At 41.9% G+C, this 24078-nt stretch overlaps 1 protein-coding gene across 1 annotated transcript in view; it reads left to right on the top strand.

The window, feature by feature from the left end:
• The window catches only part of cdh13 (cadherin 13, H-cadherin (heart)), a 292151-nt gene that overhangs the window by 118307 nt on the left and 149766 nt on the right, over positions 1 to 24078 (top strand). The window contains exon 5 of the mRNA XM_079163343.1: positions 11969 to 12121. Within this exon, the coding sequence (XP_079019469.1) occupies positions 11969 to 12121 (153 nt within the window). The remainder of the gene's footprint in view (positions 1 to 11968; positions 12122 to 24078) is intronic.

Below are 24078 nucleotides of genomic sequence, written 5' to 3'. Positions count from 1 at the left end.
TTGATTTAGTTTAATATCAGTTTAAGATGAATAAGAACCTGTTGGACCTTGGAAATCTGACGGAAGATTTGCCAAGTATTGAGAAGGAACTACCTAATACGAGTTTCTCTCAGCCACATAAAAAATACATATATCTTGCAACTGTTTTTGTGTTTTACAAATAAGCAAACTGATATTGAGAAGAACAGGAGTCCCAGAACAGCCCCCATGTAGTTAAGATGAAGAGTTGAAATCATGTAATTTACTCAACACTAGCGTGGCAGCAGATGTAGCGGTAAATACTGACGTTTAAAACTAGAAACCTGCAGATTTCCTCCAGGTGTGGCTCCAACAACCACTGCTGTACCATGTGATTTAATGAATTCAACCCATAACGTTGTAATTCATTACATGGAACGGGTGTTTCATAGTTAGGATACAACAAAAAGGTGACTGTATTCCGTCACAGTTCCAGCAAAAAAAGTAAGAATCAGATTACAGACTAATTTTGTGAAAATGGTAATTACCATCAGGATGTAAGAGGACATTTGCAGTGTTTGTTTGGTCCAAAGTGGACAACAGCTGCACTGTGCAAATGATTATCTGTGAAATATGTACTGACAACATTAATTGGTAGAGTTGTGAACTAGCATTTTGGAACACTAAAATTGTGCTTGTCCAATTATTTTAGCTGCTTACCTTCAACACAGCGGGCATTGTGTGGTTATAGGTGGCCATGTTGAAGGAGAGGCAGCTATACCAAAAAATATCTCAATGTGCTGCTTTCAAAAATGCACATCGGTAAAAAATTGATGATCACACTTCTTTTTATTCACACAAAGTTGTTTTTGACATAGTTGAATGTTGTATTATCAATAAATTGAAATGCCAGCATGTCCTGGTACTTGAAAAATAGATTTTTTCCGGCTGTTGTGATTCGTGTCTCTTTATAAAGCGTGTGAGTTTCTGTATGTTATGTGGTTCTTTTGTTGCCTCAAGTTACTTTCTCCCCTTCTCAGTTAAATAGAATACTTGTGTCAAAGGCCTTAACAAAGGTTCTAACAAAAGCAAAGCACATACAACAACAGTTTTCAACACTGTCAAGGTCCTATTACATAAAGTAATACGTTTTGAATGTTTCATGAATTGTTGCAGGTGATAGATGAAGAGACGCTTTTGTCACACTTGCAAAACAGTGTTTGATTAATAATTGAGGTTGAGAAATATCATGAACTCTGGATACAACTACAATTACCTTTTGTGAGGACTTTTTCATTGTTTTATTTAATGCATGCTTGGTTAATAATTGCCCCCCTTATCTGTCTTTTTTATTTATGCATGTCATTATAAATCATGTGTTGAATGCAAATGAAAGCAGAATTAAATTAATTGGGTGAATTCCATATATAAAAAATAAAACGTTCGTGCTTTCAATTTGTTAGGGACCAACATTCAGAGCATTAATATAACAGCAAACGACTATTATCTATATAAATATATCGTGGAGTGATAGAGAAGGAAGTCACTCTCCCTTTGTGTGTCTCGTTATCCGAGCTTCTCCTCGCTTTCTTTTCATAGTCGGCCATGCTCGCTTTTAGTGCACGTTTGTGCTTGTGCTGTTAGTAGATGAAGACAAAGGTTCCCAATGGAGACAGACCTCTTACTCTCAGTTTATATCATTAAAGTCTGACAAAGGAAAACGTACATGAGGGCTCCCAGTAGGCGATAAAAGGTTTGCATCTCAATTTTGGATACCATTATGCCAAATTGTCAGAGTTTTAGACGAGAGCAATTTCCTGCCTGATTCTTCAAAGCATGCTACTTTATTGCAATAATGTATTAATTGTTTTGTCACTGATGAAGGATTTTACTTGTCCAGCTCGACCCCTGTTGAACAGCTCCACGAATATGTGACACAGTTTATTATTTATGTGGCAGATAATGAATTATGTGTCAGTACATAACGCATGGAACTCCTGCAATAGCTCTTCAGTTAATTTCCTCTCAGAAGAAACTGCATTTTCTATGGTGAGAAGTCTGTGTAGCAGGTAAATCACATCACCTGAGTCGCCCAACAGATGGTCAACCAACAACCATACATTCAGGACCCTGCGGGCTCTACATTCATCTTGACCCTGTGTTACGAGGCTTTGATGTATCTCTACGCGTCACGCAGCTTTGCTCCAGATAATCCTGGGCACTACGAGATCTTTCAATGCCCGCAGAGAATAACATCAAAAAAGATATTCCATACTGAGCCCTGCACATAATAGATAATTGTACCCTGGAGAGCAAGACCACAGTGTAGAGCCTGGGGTTCCAGCTCATTCCGGCACTGCACTCAGTACGGCCCCTGTAGTACCACGATGGCCTGGAGATAGCAGGTTGGTAGTGAAGGACAGTGGAATAGAGTGTGCATGTGTCAAACCATTAGGTGATGTTTTTGGGGGACAAACGTAGTCCACGGGGGCTTGTGCAGCTCTCTCCCCAAGTGAACTGCAGGGAGATGATGGAGAGAACAAAAGTCAGCAGAAACGTGTGGTCAATAGGGGACGCTGATTATTTTGACGTATATGCATATGAGGAATTGGACGTATAGTGCACACGTGACCTGAATTATTTATTCATCTACCTTCATTGGGGCCTCCTCTCCTCCCCAGTTCTTCTTCTCTCCACTTCCCAGTCAGTTGATCCATCCTCTCATCCCGGTATCCCTCCATCCTTCTCCCCTTTACCTCCACATTCAGCTTTGCATGAGAAGACAGGCTAATGTGGGCTATTCCACCCAATAGAGGCCATACGTCTGCGACTTGGCAAAATTGATTTTCCGCACCAATAGCTTTCCTCTTCTTAGTAACCCACCATTTCCATACGGCAGCCACTCATTTTTCATGCTGCCTCGTTCCCTCTGAGAGATAAGCAGTAGGAAGCAGGGGAGAGAGGTGAGATTGCGAGGGCTAGGTTTAACATGTAAGTGTGTGCGTTTGTTTGCGGCCGGGGTGAGGGTGGGTTTGGCTGTCAGCGGGACTCACAGGGGAAGGGTAAGAACCTTGTTCTTTATGTCACACCTCCTGCCGGCTGTGGAATTGTTTTGATACAGAGGTCTCTCCCCTGCCCTCCCATGGGGGCCCATAAACAGCTCACAACAACTCACACAGTAGCTGGAGCATGCGATGAAATTGATGTGCTTAATTTTTTCTCTTAGTATACGCCACTTCAGTCGCTGCCGATAGGACCATTTTTTGATGCTGCTCAAGTATTCAGGAGGCTGAATCAATCATAGCTCAAGTAAAATGAGAAGCTACACCTCGAGGGACTTTCCTTTCAATACATTTCAATCCAAGAAGTCTAAATGTTTGAAGAAAAAAATGGTGAAAAAACAAGTAAATGATTTTTCCTCAAACCTGTTTTGCTCATGTCTGTATGAGTATGTGTGAGCCAGGCCTTTCTCAAGGTGAGAGAGGAGGGTGAGTAACCTCAGTGCTTAAAGTATAATAATTAGTCCTCAGTACCATTCAGTAATTCTATATAATCAGTCTGATCATGCAGGCATTGTGATTACCTATTACAGTCTGCCTGTACCATCAATGTACTAAGAGAACTGGATACCGTGTCTCAAGATGGCCCGCCATTTATTATCCCAATGAGCATTGCTCACTGGGATCATAAGCTTAAAGCAAAAGAGTTTTTCAGGCTTCTTCAGGGTTTCAAGTCCTGAGGCCCATGTGCCATGTAGCCGAGCATGATGAGAGGATGCACACTAATAACGTCCTCTTGTTATTCCTTCTGACTTGACTGAGTGATAGAGTACAGATAATACAAAGGGTCATTAGTGCTCAACACTAACGTTTAAAAGTGCTTGGCAGGCTGGCAACCAGGCGTCAGCTTTCGTTTATTATCTCTGCATTTATTTTTAGTCACCTCATATTTTGAGGAATTAAGACACAGCTAAATGTCAGTTTATTAATGAAAATGTGACATGTATCCATGTCATGTGTATGTTGTAGATGCTCTGCAGTATAATTTTCCGTCCAGCTCAGAGACACCGGCACACTTTGCCTCCCAGGTTATTCATTCAGGTTCATCTGATTCTCTGTCAGTTAAACCAATATGCACATGTGTTTGTGATGTTGACGGGTTCGTCGAAGTATTACCCCCAAAGTCAAACAACTCTATTTGCTTTACTATTGTCTCTGAAAAAGATGCCTGTTCACATTTTACAGCCTTTCCTTTTATAATGGCTGTATACAGTCTCTTTGCAACATTGTGCGTCACAAGTCCTGCAATACAATGGCATCAGCTCACTACCCGGTGCTGTCCCTGGAGGCTTGGCCCTTTGTACCGCAAATCCATTACACTCATTAAGGAAATACCCATCTTACCCAGCGGTGCCGATATAAGCATGTGTTTACCTGAATTCATCGTGGAGGTCAGTCGGCTGTTATGATCCCTGAAGCTGTGTACTGTTAATGAGTGTAGAACAACTGTGTTAGTCATCTTTGTAGAAAGTTTTGGATTGAACTTTTTCATAGTGTCAGTTTTCTTTGGCACCTGTTTGATTGTCGAATGACAAGCCGTCAGCTGGCTCCCATTTTGAACAGTTTTCCCTTCATCTCATTTTACGAGGTTTCAAATTGCCAATGCCAAGTAAACTAGGATTCTATTAAATCTTGTGGCAGACCAATCACAGGTGATGACCACAGTCTGATGGTCTGACAGATCGCCCGTCAGCCCCTATTTATATGACGAATATCTTTGTGTTTGTTGACGTGTTTTGTTAAAACTGGGCTCAGATGCACAGTACAAGTTAGACTCCAGCCGGAAAGTACAGTAGATGTATAAAGGAGACTGTGAAATAAGTTTGTCTCATCTAAACCAAAGCCAGAATCCCGTAAACTGTAGCTATAACCATTTAACAGAAAGGAGATTAGTAAAGTTGGTCATTTCTTAAAGTGAAACAAAACAAGTTGCTCGGACAGTGAACCAGATCAGGTGTCACTTTAGACTTTTGCAGTTTCTATGTGTGGTGGCTCAGTGAAAGCGTTGTCTCCTCACAGTGAGAAGGTTTTAACCCCTTAGAACCTGCTGGGGCCTTTCTGTCTGAGGTTTGCATGTTCTCCGCGTGGGTGTTCCAGTAAACGCACAACAGAAATGCAGGTTGGACCATTTTGTTTCGGATCTTAATCCCCCAAAGGTATGAATATTTGGTTGTCAATGTGTGTTAGCCGTGTGATGGACTGCTGACCCACCAATCATCAATTCTTAATCACTCACTCATTCTCTACTCCCATCTCTCTAGGGAGTTCTATATAGAGGACTATGAGCTCATCGGCAAAATGAAAAAAACCCACTTAGACACTACTCTGGTCATTTTCTCTGCGCTGTTAATTTCGTCGTTGCTGACGAACCATCCATAATACATTTCCTCTCAGCGAAATGCTCTGAGTGCATTTAGGTTCCCCTGCTTAGCAATGATGCAGCTTATATGTTTAGGGCTTTTATTGTGAAAGTTAAGAACGGAAGGAGGAAAGCGGTTTGCGCTGCCATGGTCAATGTGAGGGCAATAAGGACATTTGTTTTGTGATGCGTTGCTTTTTTCGCCATTTTCCCGAAAGCACAATGCATGATGGGATATAGTGCTTGCTTTGAGACTTTCGGTTGTACACTTCTTTTCAAGACTGTTCGTGCGCTACGTTGAGTCCACTATATAGGGTATAATAATTCTCAGTATACATTCGGACAGCGCTACAAAAGGGCAAACTCACTATATAGTGGACTATCTATTTAGTAGTGAGTGATTTTGGACACAGCATTAGATAGTATAATCTGAATGAATGGATGAGTCTGGGGTCATAGCTGCCATCTAGCCTATGTAAACTGATTTTATGTCTTTATTGGATGCTTACTAACTCAATTATTCATTCAATATTCATTAAATTCATTGCAAAAAGCCCAAAACATTAACTCAAATTCACTAATTGAAACAGGTAAATGTGAAAATTCCCTCTTAAAAACAAGACGCACGCATGCAGCCCCATTAACTAACCAATTGAAGTCTCAGATGTATCAGCATGACATCTCAAACACTACAATCTCTAAAGCAAGCTTAACTTTCCGCGCTGCAGTGGAGCTGTCAGTTATTCAACCTGTGTTTATCCTTCCTTACCAGCTCACAAGTCATCACAACGCGTCTGACTTGACATGACGCCTCCAATAAAGTACTGTTGCTGAGAGGAATGAGGGCCAGGTTTTGCCGTAGCTCCAGCTAATATAGTGAGGCGAATAGACATGTCGGGCTCCTTTGGTCCTTTGTGCATTCTAATTTCCTCTGCCTGTCCGTCCGTCTCCCTCCTCTGTCTTGCTGCCCTCCACCTGGTGTCTGTCAACTTTCTTTTTCTTCCCTTTTAACTGTGTTTCTATAGCCTCATTTTCTCCTCTCCACTTTATCTATCTTTGTCTCGTTTTCTTGCTTCTCCTCTCACTAAAACGGCCAGTCAGTACCGGGGATCTGAGCTCCCAAGCTGGAAGTGTGCGATTTGTGTTGTGAGATGTCACAACATTAGAAAGAAATCGAGCCCGGGGGCCTCGTCATTTAGTCTAATTGATTCTCTTAATTGTCTTGTTCCAGCCTTTTTTCTCACTGTCTCTCTTTCAGCATGTTAATCATGCCTGTTTGTGGCGGATGTTCATCGGCCTTGAGTTAAAACCCTATAGACATAAATTCTGAACCCCCAGACGCATCGAACAGATGTCAAGCCCATTTTGATGCGGGAAGCCTGAAAAAAAATCAAGCAGAAACAATAAAAAAACAAAACTGTCGAGGAGGAACTTCCCAAGACATGTCTTTGCGTGAGCTTAAGCAAGACTGAGTGATTGCTCATCCTGCAGAGGAAGCTAACACAGGCAGCCGTAGTCCTTCTCCATGGCTGAAGGCATTACATTCATCCTAATTATTCTTCGTTGGATTCTTTTACTACGTTATTTTTTGTTGTGTTTTGATTTGTGGTCTTCTGGGATTTTTAACAAGTTCCTTTTTAGCTAAAATGTCTTTAAAATGTACTTTCACATTCCTCAAAGTAGTAATCTGAAAGCTTTTCATTTAAATAAATGTATGTTAAGTTACTATCACAAAGTCACATAATGGTGATCGAGCCTGTGGCCCACTGATGAAAGCCCTTGCTTTCACAGTGTTATAGGCGACATTCCTGGGAAAAATTACAGCTGGCGGAAAGTTAGATCCAAAAGCACACCTGCAATTACTGCTTATCACCATAGGTGTCACTAAAGAGCACAAGTGGATATCTTTGAGACTTTAAAGGGGACATATGCTGGATCCAAAAACTGTGAAGCAAGAAATCGCAGTCAGTTTTTTTTTTTTGGAATGCCAAGATCAGAAAACATGTGAGTCAACAAGCCATTCAGACTTGGCCCCCCATGTCACATGCATGCATGCCCCATCTCTGAGATCAACAGTTGCACTGGTGCGTCACATTTTCCTCAGAAGCCAATCAAAGCAGACTTGGCTATTTTGCGACGGGCAGGCGCTAAAACAGTGTTTCAGACGGAGGGTAACTACAGGTATATCCACAGACAGCATGAGATGAATATGCAGGTAAATCATATCAACCTGAAAATGAGCATTATATGCCCGCTTTAAAGTACTGCAAATTTTCAAAGTTGTACTTTTTTTATAGTGAATTCGAATGTTGCTCAGTTATTGCCTTGAAAGACGAGCAAAAAAAGACTGACACACATCAGTAGGCAAGGACAAGTTGGACTGTGTGAATTAAAGCTTCTTTTCAAAAGCAGCATTTCCCACAGCGACAGTCCCTGCTGACCCTCTTAACACAGCTGCTTAATGACTCTCATCTCTTCCTGTTTTTTTTCAACAAGGGTCCCTCTTGATTGTTGCCCCTCTCAGGCTTGTTGTGATTGGCTCAGCATAATGACTAGGCTCACCAATCAAAGCCAGTTAATTAGCGCCACCGCTTTCCCATTGTCCTGTGCTGAGGACTCGGGTCAGTTCTACCCGTCCCTGTCTTCACCAGGACTTCCCACCTTGCCTCTTCCCTCTTATTAGCAGGCTGGAGTGGCGGCACAATCAAGCAGAGCACTGGTCCAAGCCTGGCATGCTTGTGCAGACACACACTCACATACACACACAAGGCCTGGCCTGGACCCAGGAGTCCTTTCATTGCCAGTGATTGTCATTCGCAGCTGGCTGTATGACCTTGATGGGGATAACAGAAGCACCACTGAGGGATGCTACAGCATTCTCTCTCTCGCTCTCTCGCTCTCTCTCTCGATCACACACAAACACACAGGAGTTGAAATCCTCCCTCGTTCTCCCTCAAAAACACACGGACATGGGGAGTGTGTCTGTGTGTGTGTGTGTTTGTACAGAATTAGTATTATAACGAATTAGTGTAATGGTGTTTTTTTTTCGCACAGCAGATTTTCTCTTGATTTTTTGACACAAACACACATGCACACATAACACACGGGTGGATTTTAAAGTTTTCTGAGAAGACTGTGTGCCTGTGCATACTTGTACATATCTGTGTTGCTCCTCTACAGGTATTTGTTTGTTGTGGCCTCGTGACACCTGACAGGAACACAAACAGCAAGCGATGCTATCAAGCTTAAACACACACAAACACACACACACACAAAGGTGCCAATGCATTGTTTTGGTGCTCATTCGCTCTGCACGCTCGGAGGTGTTTGGTGTTGCGGAGCTGCGCCACACCTCCTGTCATCCTTCCCGCAGTATCACGAGCACCACAGTCTTTCATATCTGCTTGGCTGGTAATGAGAGCTGATAGAAAGAGCTGAGATTCCCCCATCAGTCCTCCCACACACACAGAGGGAGACAGAACTCAGCGGAGACAAAGCCACTGGGTGCACGTTTCTATGCCAGCATGCGCTCAAGTCGGAGTGTGTGTCTCTGTGTGTGTGTGTGTGTGTGTGTGTGGTGCAGATTATCACACTTCTCCCCCACAGAGACATCTCCTAAACACAAAACTTCTCCTGACACTTCAGTTACTCAGTTGAAGTTACTGTCTTTATCAGCGATTGCTCCCTCTCTCGCTCCCTCTCTCGCTCCCTCTCTCGCTCCCTCTCTCGCTCCCTCTCTCGTTCCCTCTCTCGCTCCCTCTCTCGCACTCTCTACTTCCTCCTCTCTCACTTTCTCATTCCGCATCCGCACACACCCCTGTACATCCCTTCTTGTCGCCCCCCCCCCCCCCGCATCCATCCAAGTTTGATCCGTGAATCCAACTAATGTTGCGCTTCATCCATGTTATTTTTCCTTCATCTGACCCAGTTTGTCAATCCTAGTAGGCGTTGGCTGCCACTGTGATTACTGCTCAGAAAAATATGTCCTGTGAAAGTGTGTGTGTGTGTGGTGTGTGTGTGTGTGTGTGTGTGTGTGTGTGTGTGTGTGCAGAGTTGGGTTTTGTACTTCAATTATTATGTCCTCACACGGATAGAAAGATGTGGAAACTATATAGACTTGCTGTATGATTAGGGGGTTCTAACACAACTAGTAATAATAGAAAGTATGCTTGATATTACAGCTGTTAAAAAAAAGAACTCTCTCAGATTACAAGGAAAAGAAGAAGGTTGGGAAAGACAGAGATGAGGGGGAGAAGTAAAAAAGGGGAAGCAAGAGCGAGAGAGGACAGAAGAGAAGGATATTTTCAGTTTCTGAGAATCATACACAAGTGACTGCTCTTTGCTACCCTTTTGACATTTCTCGTTCTCATCGTTTTGTACGAAAAACAAAAAGAGCAGAGGGCCACCAGAGGATACAGTACAGAGATGTGGAAAACGATGAATGGAGAATGAGATACAGACGCTTAGCAGAAGAGCAAGGATGGACATATTGGAGAAAGTAACAAGCTGCGGAACAAGGAGCACAAGAGCGAGAAGGAACAGAGGGGAAAGATGAAGCGGGACAGCAAGATAAATGGCACAGAGCTTTGGAGAGGCTATAAGGGCCTGAGCTCCGTCTGGCATGGGGTTGTAACGCTGCAGTCACATCTCCCATGCTCTTTCAAGTGGGGAGTAGAAAGGCCGTCATTTCAGCTGCCGCTCCGCGGAAGCGTGCTCTCATTAAAGGTGACCTCGTGGCAGCCGTCTGATCACGAGGCGCAGTGCAGGGGAACCGTTTGCATCCTTTGCTCACAGCGACAGTGCTGAGGCCCAGAAGGATGTCACAGTGGTCACCACCATGTGTGTGTTTGTGTGGGTGCAGCACACACACTGGCTGCTTTTAGTATTTAGACAGTCTCGAAGTGTTTAGAGAGTGACGCCTTGTTGTGGTCGAAAAGGATGGAAACTTAGAGTGCTGACTTTCAGCTTTACCATGAGGCTGTTCACATCCAGAAGTGGGAAAAAGAGGAGGAGCATCAACTGAGAGTCGGCACATAAACCTTCGGTGTGCACTGTATACGGGCTGATCTTCATGCTCAAAATATGTTGTCAGTTATAATCCTAATGAAACTTGTGATTTTATGTCCAGCTTGAAGAAATCTTTTGACATTTATTCACTCTTTAGCCAAGAGTAAGATGAGATAAAGGATACCGCTGTCATGCCCGTACAGAACATGTGTAGCTGAAGTCGGCAACCAGCTCTCTGAGCTTGAAGAGCAGAAAACAGCTTTAGCTTGGCCCTCATCAAAGGTAGAGAGCTAGTCCAGCACATTGCCTCCACTTTTTGGAAGGATTAAACAGACAAAATATGAAATGGTAGTCAGTGAGCTTTGAAGGTGATGCTAGGCATCTTTTTTTATTTATTTTTTTACCTTTGAACAGAACCAGGGTAATTGTTTTCCCCTTTTTCTAGTCTTTATGCTAAGCGGAGCAAAGCGTCCTGTGGCTCCACTTACATATTTACTGTGCAGACATAAGAGTTGTATGCATGCCCTCATTCAACTATCAGCAAGAAAGGTAGATGGATAGATATATATCCAAAAAAGCAATCTATTTCTTTAAAGCATGCACATTGTGTTGTTCTGAACCACTTAATCATCACTTTGCAGACAAAACTGAGAATATCTCACTGGGACATTTGAAAAATACCTGTTTGCTGTGAATCTGTATGTAGGTATCATGTATAAAGTACAACGATTTCTAATGTCAGTCTACATATGAGGTTTTTGCAATTTTGGTTTAGTATTTTATCATATTTCCATCTCTCCCATCTAGCCTGAACTCAGGATCTGCAAAGATCTACAAGGTCATAGCATGTTATTGCTGTTGTTTTTGCTGCTATGTGAACCTAACTTGCTGTTTTCTGTGTTTTCTTTCTCTAACCTGCCCGTTCCCGTTGCTGGGTTATCCGTGGATGCTGCTGGCCACGGCAGTCTCATGTGAGTATATCTATCCAAAAAGTGCCTGGGTCGGATCACTCCGGTCTGAGAGAATAGGACTGTCAGCCAACTAACTTGGCAGCACTCAAAAACAATAAAACACGACCGTACAAGGCTATCTCACTGCCTTTGGTCCCGAATTTTCCGAAAACGCGAATCTACAAAACATTCACACTTAATTATTAAGGAATGTTTTTTATATTTATTTAAGTGTTCCACTTTCCTTATCTGAAAGGAATCCTACCATGCATTAACAAGCGGTAACAGCAGGCCTCCAATGCTCAGGGAAATGATGCTAACTTTCTTGCCAACTGATGAAATCAAATCAAAGTCGTGTCTGATATACATTTTTAATTGCTAGCTATCAGGGATTTGCATCACCAGTCAAGGCACAGTAAGCTCCTTTTGCTGAAATGTGCATTAACAAATTCTAATAATAAGTGTTTTCCAGTGCGCTTTGCTTCAAAAAGAAAGGAGGAAGAGAATAGAAAATGGAAGCAGTCATTCAGCAATTCTTTGCCTCGGGAAATAGGCTTACTCAGAATGAAATGGGAAAAGCTTGCAATTGTTCGTGTTGTTGATGTCTGTGTGTGTGTGTGTGTGTGTGTCTGCAGGTGATTTCAACAGAGAGGTTGGGGAACCATATCTTCCGTCTGACAGGCCCCGGTGCTGACCAGGATCCCAAAGGTCTCTTCACCATTGACATAGACACAGGAGAAGTGTCAGTCAGCCGCTCACTGGACCGGGAAGTCATTGACTCCTACCAGGTGTGTGTGTGTGTGTGTGTGTGTGTGTGTGTGTGTGTGTGTGTGTGTGTGTGTGCATTCTTTTTAAAAGATACGGTGCTTTTTGTGTTTGTGTAGATGCTCTTTTCTCTCCTTTCTGTCCACCTGGCCACTCTTTCTATCTGACACTCGTATTGTTTCCTTCTCTCTGTGTTCATGTAGTTCCTATTTTGATGACTGATTATTTATTTTACAACTCCGTTCAGTTATTCATGGGAAACTGTAGTTCAAACTAAATTCACTTTGAGCATATGTATAGCAGACTGGCCTATGGAAAGAAAGAGCAGCTAGCGGTAAGGCAAAGAGCGCTCTGATTTTGACTATGCATATATTGACAGCGCTATTTGGGAACGGATGGGCTTCGCATTTCGTCCAGGCTGAATTGACGCTATCGGTTAGAAGTGGGGGGTTTGCTCTGTGATCAAAGAAAATGAGCGCCTGTTTGAGGTGCCTGCTGGGTTTTGATGCCCTCAGGGTTGTCTGCCTGACAAAACCATTTCCCCTGTAACAGCAAGGGGGGAAGGGGCAGAGAAAATCTACGTTTCAAGTCACTCAATTGATCTTATCCTTGTTTTCTCAGACCAGACTTAAGTATAATTCACTCAGTAAATACCAGCAGATGTGAGAGGAGAGCAGGCATGCGACGAACGGAGAGGAAGGCTGAGAGGCGAAAACACACATTTGCCAAATGTATTTAGTCTTTCCCTGCTCTGGTGTCATTGCTTCGTATTACTTGCATGGTGTGAACAGGACATTGGCTGTCAGTGGTGACGATCTGATTCAGGTTGTTTACGAGCACCTTTGACACCCAGTAACTGAGCATCCTTGGCTCTCATGAATAATGTGGTTAAACAGACATCAGCAGTCGTCCTTTATAAATGGATAATATGTTACTCTGAATTTGAAAAGGAATGATGACCCAGTGATATAAGCAGTGTTTCTTACCGCCCGTTGTGCACCACGCAGTGCTTATAAAACAGATTTTCGGCCCCGTAAACGCCTGCAAACTTCACTAAGGAGTATCAGGTTTACATGCCACACTAACCCTTACAGTACTGCAAAGAGCCAGGTTTGAGCCACGAGTATGAGCTGAACGTGGTAATTCCAAGTCTCGACATTTACGTTCTTTTATCAAAATGATGTTATTGAATTAGTGTGTGTTGTTCCAAACAACAGCAGGTTCTCTGTATGACATTCAGAACATTAATATAGCAGCAAATACCTAATGACTAATAATAAAGTGCAGTAATGTCCACCTGAGCAGAGAATGAAGTTGCTATCTGAGCTTCTCCGTACTTTGTCTGCACTGTTAGCTCCGTTAGCACCGTTAGCTGTGAGCAGCAGGCTCAGCCCGACGCCATTATAGAGCCATGTGGAAACAATCGAAATGCTCTGAATGCTAAGATACCAATAACGTGGTTCTTTGTTGGTTCATTCAAGAACGTTTAGAAGGAAATAACCTTTTTATAATCTTGAAACATCTTGAATTCAGTTATTTCATAAGCTGTACATATTGTGCCTCTTTCAAGCACTTGCAGTATATTCATTTTAGACTTCATGCAGATGCTTTTTTCACTGTCAGCATTACTATAATTTACAAAACAAATATAGAGACACATACAGACAGAAACGCAAGCACAGACCTTCAAATTAACCACGCTTATCTGTTCTCATACCCTCAAAGTGTAGCGAGAAGCTCATTGAAATATAGTTTTTGGGTCTTAGTTGGCTTGAACAAAAGTTGGTACATGAAACTCTGGGGAGGAAGACAAAGAGAATTGGGAAAGAGGACAGTGAAGAAGAGCAGAAAATGGCGGTCTGGGGACCTTCCACATAAAGATTTGAATATGTTCAGTATGGAAAGAATTTAGCTCAGCACTGGGATATTTAATGGCACAATGACTGAGCTCAATCAAAAGCGAGGAGTGAGACTGAGAATAAACGAAGCCAAAGGGTGAACTTGAAACAAAATCATGCACAGATACAACAGAATTGTAGATTTATTCAAAAACAGAATATTATTGTATTGATTTTACAATTTGAAGATGCTGGGTGGATTGTTTCTGACACATGACCTGAAGGACAATGTTACCCACGCACAATATGCTGTATATTTACATACATAGCAAGTTTATTGCAAGATAAAGGGGCTTTATTAGAGCAGCTGCAGTTAACTCTCCACGAACAGCTGATTCAACCCTTACTTAGTTGTATCCACAGTGTGAAGGCCTCTGAACCAATATTAACCCTCTTCTTTGAGTGATTAGTCTCTCTTCCACTTGGCCTCAGATGCTGCTTCTTGTTTCACATAGAAGAATGTGTTAGAGCGTGTTATTTATTGGAATCATGGCTATCCATTACCAGCATTTTGCTGTTGATTTCACTGTGCGACACAAGAATGATGGAAAAGACGTCTCATGCGACAGACAGAGACTTTATTGAAACTGTCAGTTAGAACATCTACGAGTTGGAGCAAAGACATTGACATCTAACAACAGTTCACTATGCACATAACTTAAAATAGCTAATAAGAATAAGTCATGGGTTTCAGTTTGATTATGTTTCTGCCTGCTGACCCTAGATTGAAATGAGTCTGCTTTCCAAAAAGAAACCTCAGAGTGATGTTGCCTCCATAGTCTAACCATAAAATGTCAGAGATTTAATTGAAGGCTTCAGTGGGTGGCAAAATAATTCCATTATTGTGAGGAAAAGTATGATACCACTCTAATTTGCCGCTATTTGAAAGGCCTGGAGTGAATTTGCTTCATGCATGCAATCACTAATGATCCTTATTTCCAACCTGATAGTTTGAATCCCTGAAGGCAAGCTCTTCCCACATGCTGTACATTTGCACTTTCACACAAGTGCTGCTTTGCTTCCTCCCTTCTTTGTCCTTTTCCCAACCAGTCCGGCTCGATATCCTGCTCTCAGTCCCTCTCATCATAAGGAGGTGAAAAAAAGTCTGTGCCCCCGTCATAACTCAGAACAAGGGCCTTTCCTTTTTATCAATGGTCTAACAGCGTGTGCACAATGGAGACTGCATCACTTTTATAGTGCCCAGTGGTCCTCGCAGGCTGTCCTAGTCACATTCGTTAAGGGTGTCTCCTTTCCTACTGTAGCTAATGGCTTGTATAGGAATGAAACATGAAATATTCTGATTGAAATCACCATTAATCCAAAGGCATTTAATAGACAAAGTGAAAATGCTCAGGGTCTTTCACTTTTATATGGCCATGCCTAGATTTAATGTTAGATGTATCTGTTAAAGCTGCTATACTCCATATTTTTAGATTAACATTGGATCACATGACTACTTGTCATGTGAAAACAAACAGACATTCATCATCTGACTCTGTCGTTCCTCACACTTCTCTTTTTTTTTGTGTGTCTACAAAATAATTGTTTGAGTTTTCTGGCCACAGCTTTAATGGTTTGTTCAGTCTCTGAGGTGATACAATAGCGTGTCAATGTTGTGTTTGTAGTTTTTTTCTGCTGCCCCCAAGAGACCAACAATGTGTTATTGCAAGTTTAGATGTACACACCTGCCAACCTGTACACATGTTGCGTAGCAGGCATGCATTTTGACATCAGAGTACACTAGTATCAATTGTTACTTTCCACAAAAAAAGAGGACAGTTGTCTTTGTTTTCCACCAATATAATGGATAAAAAAATATAGCTGAGCCAATTGAGACATTAGACTGGGGTCATTGTTTGTTCTTCTACCAATAGACTCTCTATAGCCGACCAATACAAATTGTGTGGACCTAGGAGTTGCTGCAGGAAGGCTCCCAAATCAGTAAAGCCTGTGTATTTATTTTTCACCTTTCCACCTTCCGCCTAAGTGTTCCTTAGATGGTTTAGGCAGAAGAAAGACAAATGGACGAATACAGGCACAAAGACAAACTAATATTTTTGCAAACAATCAGTTTTTGGTATCAAGAATTCTCACATCAGCTCATCCCTTATTTTTTATTCCGATGGACTGCTGCATGTACGCAAATGATGTCCTGTCTTGCGTTTGTGGGCAAAGTATATACAGTCAATCATTGTGCCGACAGATGTGATTCCCATCTGGTGCGTTAAGGTCACCAAAATGGTAAAAAGATTGTCAGGTCAGAGTTGGCAGGTCTGGATATACAGCACTGTTTTCCTCAATCACACATCAGTGCTTCAAAGGTAACCTTGCATTTAAGTCTGAGATGTTGACATGTTTCAAAATTGGTCCCACCAAGACACAAACATGTAAGATGTTCATGATATAATTCTCCAATCCAAGATGTTTTTGAAGTAACATTTGAAAGGAAATGTCAGTAAATGTCAAGTCTATTATCCATCAAGAGAGATGATGGAACACCATCTTGTTTGTGCTCGAGGCCCTGCTTTAAGGTATAACAGAAGGTGTTGTTTTGGATGTAGATAACATCTTTCTCTTATCAGAGTGTGGCTCCATATGTTCAGGGTTATATGTCAACCTCGTGCCTGTGCAGCCGGCTGCAAGTCAACACAGATGCCTTGCCTATATATTTAAGGTCCAGACTCTTCTTTTAGTGTCTTTTTCAATGCACGACAATGTGTCCATATTCTGCTGTTCAGTCATCCAAGGTTGCATTGAACAAACACGGCGCTTCCTTCCGTTGCCCTCATTTCCATCTCCGTCCGAATTTACGCTATGACGACGATTGATCGGCATTCTGGACTCTCATACAGCGGTACCAGCTGATAACGTCGTCCCGATCGCTCGCTTTGTCACGCAAACGTAGAAGCCACCCTCCGTTTCCCCCCCTCAGCTAAACACCACTTTCCCCGCGGTTTGCACTGTTTGCCGTCGCCATGCTGAGAGGCAATCGCAATGCTCCCAATCTCGGATCTTGCACCTTTCAGAAAAGCACAGTCTTACTTCAGCGTTGCAACGGGCGAGGGGTCAGATCCAGACGGACCGGAGCTGAGAATTCTAAACAGGCTGTTACGGGAACGACAAGCAAGGCAAAACAAGCAAACAAACCCCCGACAAAGTAAACAGTTGCTGTGGAAGAACAAGCAGACACAGCCGATCAGCGTGGCCACATGTTCACAAGGATTTAATGTCAAACATTATTTTCTTATTAAGCTCAATTAGGGTGAAAATGAATGCTAATGAGATGGAAAATGGGGAGGAAGGGAGCGGGAGGCGTACGGGGGCTCATCACTGCGGTTATGACAAGCTTGGGTCGGGTCGAGAGTGGCGGGGAAGAGCCCTAATTGGCTTAGAACAGAGGAAGGATAGAACGTGAAGCGATAAATAACAGTCTTGTTTACACAGGTAGAAGGACGACCCTCAGTAATGCAGGTCATCGCAACAATAAGTGTGGCGAGTCCTTTGTACGTGCTTACCTTGAAAGTGCTGATATTTATGGTGGACAAAAAGCATACAGCTACAAATGCTGCTGTGGACATTATTGTCAGGTTAAAAAGTCTGTTTTATTTGCGATTCACACTGTGAGCTCCGAGCGAAAGAATAGACAGTTATACTAACAAAGACCAGAGAGTCTCTGGTTGCAGCGCGATTATATTCACACCGTGTGTTCATTATTTGAAATAATAGAATTTGATTCAAATCAAACTTAAAAAGTCATCTCACGCCCAGTGTTTGTTCCTGGTGAGGTTTTTGGTTTGCCTTCTTTGAGCTGTGTGCTTTCACAGCCCGGTGTTTGCAGCCCTGCGCCTGGCAGTAGAAAGCAGCATCCGCCCTTGTGATGTCCTTTGACAGCAGATCTAAAAGGCACCATACTCTGCTCCCTATATTCTGTCTGTCAAGCCACAGTACACAGCGACAAAGGAAGGGCCCACGGAAAAAAAGCCATACGGACCTATCTCAACTCTGCAAAGTCCAAGCTGCGAGTTGACGGCTGTTTTGAATTTTAGATTTTTAAATATTTCAGTTTTTAAAAAGTCTGCAAAGCTGTCCCCTCACAACAGTTTTTTGTCAGGTTGTCAAACTGTATAGATACATTTTTACCTACATTTTCTTATTTTTGACAGCGTAGACATCAAACTGTGGCATCTTCAAAGAGATCACTCAAGTGGAAATGACTCTGGCTGTGATCTCTGACTGTCTTTATGGTGAAAACATTTTTTTTTTTTTTTTTTTTGTTGCAGAAAGAAACTCATGGCTATATTGGAATGATTATAATATTTACTTTTGAATCATTCATGTGAGATTTAAAATGTATGGAATTTTAAAAAGGGTAGACACTCGATAAGAACAACAAACGATCGGAGCAAGTCCAGACAGACAGCTGCTAACAGCTGTGGCATCCAAAAACAATCCGTTTTATTCACTCTTTGCACACGCTACAATCTATTCAAACGAGAGCGCTTGACAGCATTTCAGACAGCCCTTGACCCGTGCACGTCATGGTGCACACTTAGAAAACATGTCATTTGTGTGCATTGAAAAGCTGACCGTTAAGCTGCTCACTGCTGTCTCCTGTGCTGCACAGTAGAGTGAAGTACATGAATGAATAGTGCGGTTGGGGAATAAGGGATCTGTTGACAGCATGCTGGTTATCTCCTGAGTCCCTAAAACTCCGGAAATGTTCATTCCCCTTACAAGTATGCCCCACTGTTGCCCCCTTTTTGTCTAAAAATAACAGATAATATAAACCAATCCTCTCTTTAAGCATACATACAGTGCAAAGATGCTAAGCGTTCCGGGCCAGGACCTCGCAGAAATGTATTAAATTCCTAACAGTGTAAGCATTAAATTGCTTCAGGCTTTTCATTTTTGCAGACATGCAGAACAAATAATTCACACAATTTGCTAATTTGGCAACCTTGCAGGATTTCATCCGTATACCTTTGCTGCACAAGGCACAGATCTCACGGATTTGTTGTTTAATCATATTTTACAGCTTTGCTTTCTATCTGTGCTTTTGGCTTATACCTGCTCCACTGTGGCTTTTTTCTCCTGCTTCTGGCTTACGTGTCAGAGAGAGAGTATTGTTGATTAATCCGTCATGTTGCTGAGGTGAAGGAAAAGGGGAGTGTAGGTGAAAGCAAACATTTGACCCTTCGGGTAGATACATTCTCTGCTGTTTGTGTTTGTGTGGGTATGTGTGGATATAGCTGCGTGTGAATGTATATCTCTGTGTATATGTCTTTGGATATTTTTGCTCATCTTTATGTACATCTTTATAAATATTATTTTCTTTTTGTACAGCCCCAGGGCCTAAATGTAAAATCAAACGAGGCAAAGATTTAAGGAGCTGTGAAATCAAGAGAATAAAATGATAATGAAGCCAATTGGCATGTGAAATGCTGTGATCTAAAAGCTTTGAAAAAATACGTTGAAATGCGTTTAGAGGAAAAAGCCGCAATTTATCAACATTTAATGGAAAGCAGCAGGAACCACATCGCAATATTAAATACAAGCTCTATCTAATTTATTGGATTTAATGCATAAAAACAGGATATTCCACACATTAAACATGTCAGTGTAATAGCTTTATCAGTTTGCCTATTTCTTATAAATGGAAAACATCACCCTTAATCACACAAATGGAAGCATTGCCTCTTTAACAACATATTATAAACTACCAGACTGAAGAAAGAGCAGGAGGAAGGCAGCGTGTGAGTGGATGGAGAGAAAAACAAATGACTTCTTTTTTAGGTGATGCATGTTTGGGATTTTATGTGTTTTTTTCTGTGGTTTCAGTTGATAACCAACCAGAAACAATGTGTTTCTGTAGGAAATATATAACTGAGCGCACCGTTCACATCACTCCTCAATCGTGGTGTAACGGACCACGGATGATCTGTGATCGGTACGGATCCTCCCTCGCGGTTCGTGAACCGCGGATTAATTACACAGTATAATGTTAACCACCACAGTGTGAAATAAAGTTTTACTCACGATCGCTATCCGTCAATATTCAGTAAAATATGCGATCAGGTGATCATTTATGCTTTTCTAGTCGCCGATCTCTGTTAGTGTTTCATTTTAAACAACCAATCCGTGTTGAAATTGACACGAGGAGAACGAAGGCTCTGTTCAGTTACATTATGATGCGTTCAGTCTCTGTTCAGTTACATTATGATGCGTTCAGGCTCTGTTCAATGAAAAAAATGAGTATTGGGCAAAGGTAAATTCTAACGTTTTCACGATGTGTTCACATGTGATCTTGTAAAATGTAGTTTTGGTGAGAAACTTGAATGAATCCATTTGTATGAAGGAGAAGTTTTCACAGCAATATCAAATAGATATTAGAGGAGGAACTATAACCTGTTTACACTAAGCTCTGAGCAGATTATGTCATTCAAACTACATAATGACAAGATTTGTTTTAATCGATAAATCTTTTATTTCCTTATCATTTGAATTGTGTGTTTTTATGAGGAAAAAAACTAATTTAAGACTTCAGAGTGGTTGAAATGATTTTTGGACGGTGGCAAAAACATTTAGTCTGGAGCCTTGTAGACCAGCTGCTGTGATCAAACAACAATATGGATCATCAATGATCTGAAATTAGTATCGGTAGCAAAAAAAACATGATCAGGGATCTCTAAAAGTTTAATTTTCTCCCTTTTTTTTCTTCTTTTGTGCTGATCCGATCCATGACTCTGATCCGTGATCCGATCCGAGTTTTATGATCCGTTGCACCACTACTCTTCAACTGAAGCTACTGTGTCACTGAAGGGCGTACTGCTGGGAGTCTGGTCCACACGGTTATTAACTAAATGACCGCAGTTCTTCTATTTGCTGGCAAATGAATAATGAATAATTTGGGGGCGGTGTGCCTCCAGACTTGAAAGAGAACGGGCTGCATTGCGAGGAGCAGAGAGGAAAGAACAATGGACCACAGGGAAGTGAGAAAAGGCCGATGAAATAGGAGAACATTGGGGAATAGTAAGAAGAATAAAAGACATTAAAAAAGCTATTTTTTCAATTTAATGAAAAAAAACAATACATATTGCATGTTCTGTACCACAGCTTGCACATATGCACACCCACACCCTTCAACGGACAAACGCCACTGTTTCATTCCGCAATCCAATGCCTTCCTCATTTACAGTATAGGTGTAACTTCATGAGCCTGAGGCCTGAGACAGGTGAAGCCTGTTGTCCAAATCCCGCTCCTGTTTTCTGCTTGGCTGGACTGTAATTTCCTGAGCTTTAGAGAGCAGGATACGCTGCCCTGCACACTGGAAAACAGGCCTGATGTGCACTTAGTCCCTGTATGTGGGCATGAGATAAAGGACACACCCACACACACACGCACACTATCAACACCAGCAGCAGCTACTCCCCGAGCAAGCAAACCTCTAGCCCCCATAATAGCTCTTACCTTTAAGAAATACGACCACAATACTTTCATGCCACAGGCTCACACTCCGTTGCGCTCCGATGATTATACCGCTGGTCTATAATTCATTTCACATGCATAATTGTCTAGTTATCTATGTTTGCAACACTCTCTTCCTGTGTCAGAGACACAATAACAAAAACAATCCTTTGCATCTGAAGCTTGGTGTTTCAAACAACCCCATTGTTAACGAGAGACAGATGATGGAGGATGATGAAACGGATATAAGTAACGTTCAATTAAATCGAATGACAGAAAATAACTTTCTTTGAAACCATTTTTGCAGTGGCAGCTCAGAGAGATTTTTCTCAAGTTTCCTCAGATTGGTTTCTTGTTTTTAAGCCTTCCTTCAGGTCATGATCATTCAACTCTGAGAGCTGTGTCACTCTCCTGCTGTCCTTCCAGAAACCCCCTGAAACCCCTGCAGACAAACTGCTATGCCCCTGCTCTGCAGTTAACCTGATTACACAGTGAGTGCCCTGTTGCTCTGCCTCAGGCATTATCGCTGCTAATTCAGCCTGTCCGTCGCCTGCTGAGCCACATGGCACAACCCCTAATGCACTCCACTTTAGTTCAGGGGCAGCTCCACTTTCAGCTGTAGAGCCTGGAGACAGAAACACTCTCCACTGAAATGGCGTTGACCACAAAAGTCGGGGAAATGGACTGCAATGGGTCACTAGATTATTACAATCTATCCTGAGGGAATTTGCAACAGTAAATACAGTAGGAAGAGACCAAGTCATTGCTGAGAATGATTGACCATCTAAAAATGAAAACACATGAATTATTCACCCACTCCTGTGTCTGCTGAGAGTCATTTGGTCAAGTGTGTAGGATCACTAAACACGCAGGAAGTTGCATCCAAAGTTTCACTCCCATCTTTTCTTCAAACTGTCTAAATCAACAACCTTTTATATTCCTGTATTCCACAGCATTCTGCAGATAGACATGCATTGTTACATAGAAAATACAGGCTTATAAAATATATATTATATTCAGTATATGAAGACACCGAATTTAATCCAATACTTATATATTTACCTTATTGACACAGCTGCCCGATGCACACTCAACCCACAACCTCACATAGACATATAAGTTAACTCCTGATTCAAATCTATGAAGTAAAAAACCTAAATTATTGATATGGTACGAATGAAATATACCTGAAATTTACCTCCTGAAATTAATTTGACATGATCAGCTCGATCATTTCACTGGGACAGACTTATCTCTCTGTTGCTTCTTCCCCCACAGATCATCTTTGGCTGAGTACAGTCACAGAGTTGTAAAACATGTGAAATGAACACACCACACAACATGTTTTTCTTCATCTGATGTCGGACCCACCTTCGCCACTGTTCATGTTATATTTCCCAACATGTTTTTTTTCAAAAAGATATGACTGTTTTTTTTATCTAAAGAGAGAAATGAAGTAGCTGTGCAGTAATTGCACACAGCTGTCTTGTTGACGGCATATCACGGTCCCTGAGTGCACCGCATATAGAACTCCTCTAAGGACAAATATAAAACCTTACAGAAGAAGCAGCGAAGAGAGTAGCAGATAGGTAAGCCTAGTTTTCCACTGGCCCTCCAAAAAGTACCTTCAGTGCCAGACAAAAGGAGATTGAATTATACCTTAGGAGAGGGGGGGGCGGGTCTATTTTGTACCATTGATACACCAGGGAGAGCCTTTGTGACTCTTTCAACGCCTTTCTGAAGCAGGATTATTTTTTATCTTACGAGACGGCCAGCTGAATGAAAGATCTCTTCTATCATTTTCTATCTGCTCTATACTTTTAACACCCCCCCTCTTTCTCACCTTCCATCTTTTGTTCAATCTCTCTCCCTCCAAAGACGATCTATTTATATCTTCTTTGACATTCCAAGGGCTTCTGTTCTTTTGATGTAATGAGGAACATTTCAGATCAGTGGCTCTGGGAGACGAGACAGACGAAGAAATCCGCATGCAACACAATCCAGCATTCAAAGAACAGTTCTGTTTGCTGAAGAGCACATTAACATTTGTTTTAAAGAAAACGTATGCCTTCTGAAATGTTCACGCTGATAACGACGAGTAAGAATGGTTTCAAAATCAATAACACTGACACTTTAGAACTACACAGACTTAGGGCGCGTTGCTCACACATGGATTACACAAAGAGCCATGCTTAGGCTTCATTTTCAATAAAAATCTCCATTGATGCAAAGATTTGAGTGTAGGATGTGCCTTATTCATGTCTTAGCAACCAGCCAGCGTACTTCAGATGCTGTTGCGACCATACAAGACTACAATAGACTACTATGATACTTATTTGTGGGATGGGGGGGTCCCAAACCTGAAACAAATGACTTACCGAGCTGCACATCCTGTACCAAACAATGCACCATTACATCCCTACCGTACGTATTACAAGACATGTCAAGACAATTTGGGAGCGGTAGCACCGTCAAGTCATATGTTTTTTGGTGGTTGTCCACATTTGGATCATCGTATCATGTATTTCAGACATTAGCCATGTTTTAGCATTGTAATGTGCGTACCTTCTCTTTTCCTGGGCCATGATGATTATACACTTATGGTATCCACCTAAAA

This window comes from Pholis gunnellus (genome assembly GCF_910591455.1).
Source record: "Pholis gunnellus genome assembly, chromosome: 7".
Lineage (NCBI taxonomy): Eukaryota > Metazoa > Chordata > Actinopteri > Perciformes > Pholidae > Pholis > Pholis gunnellus.
Note: the sequence above shows the minus strand (reverse complement) of the source record. Positions and strands in the feature narration are given on the sequence as shown.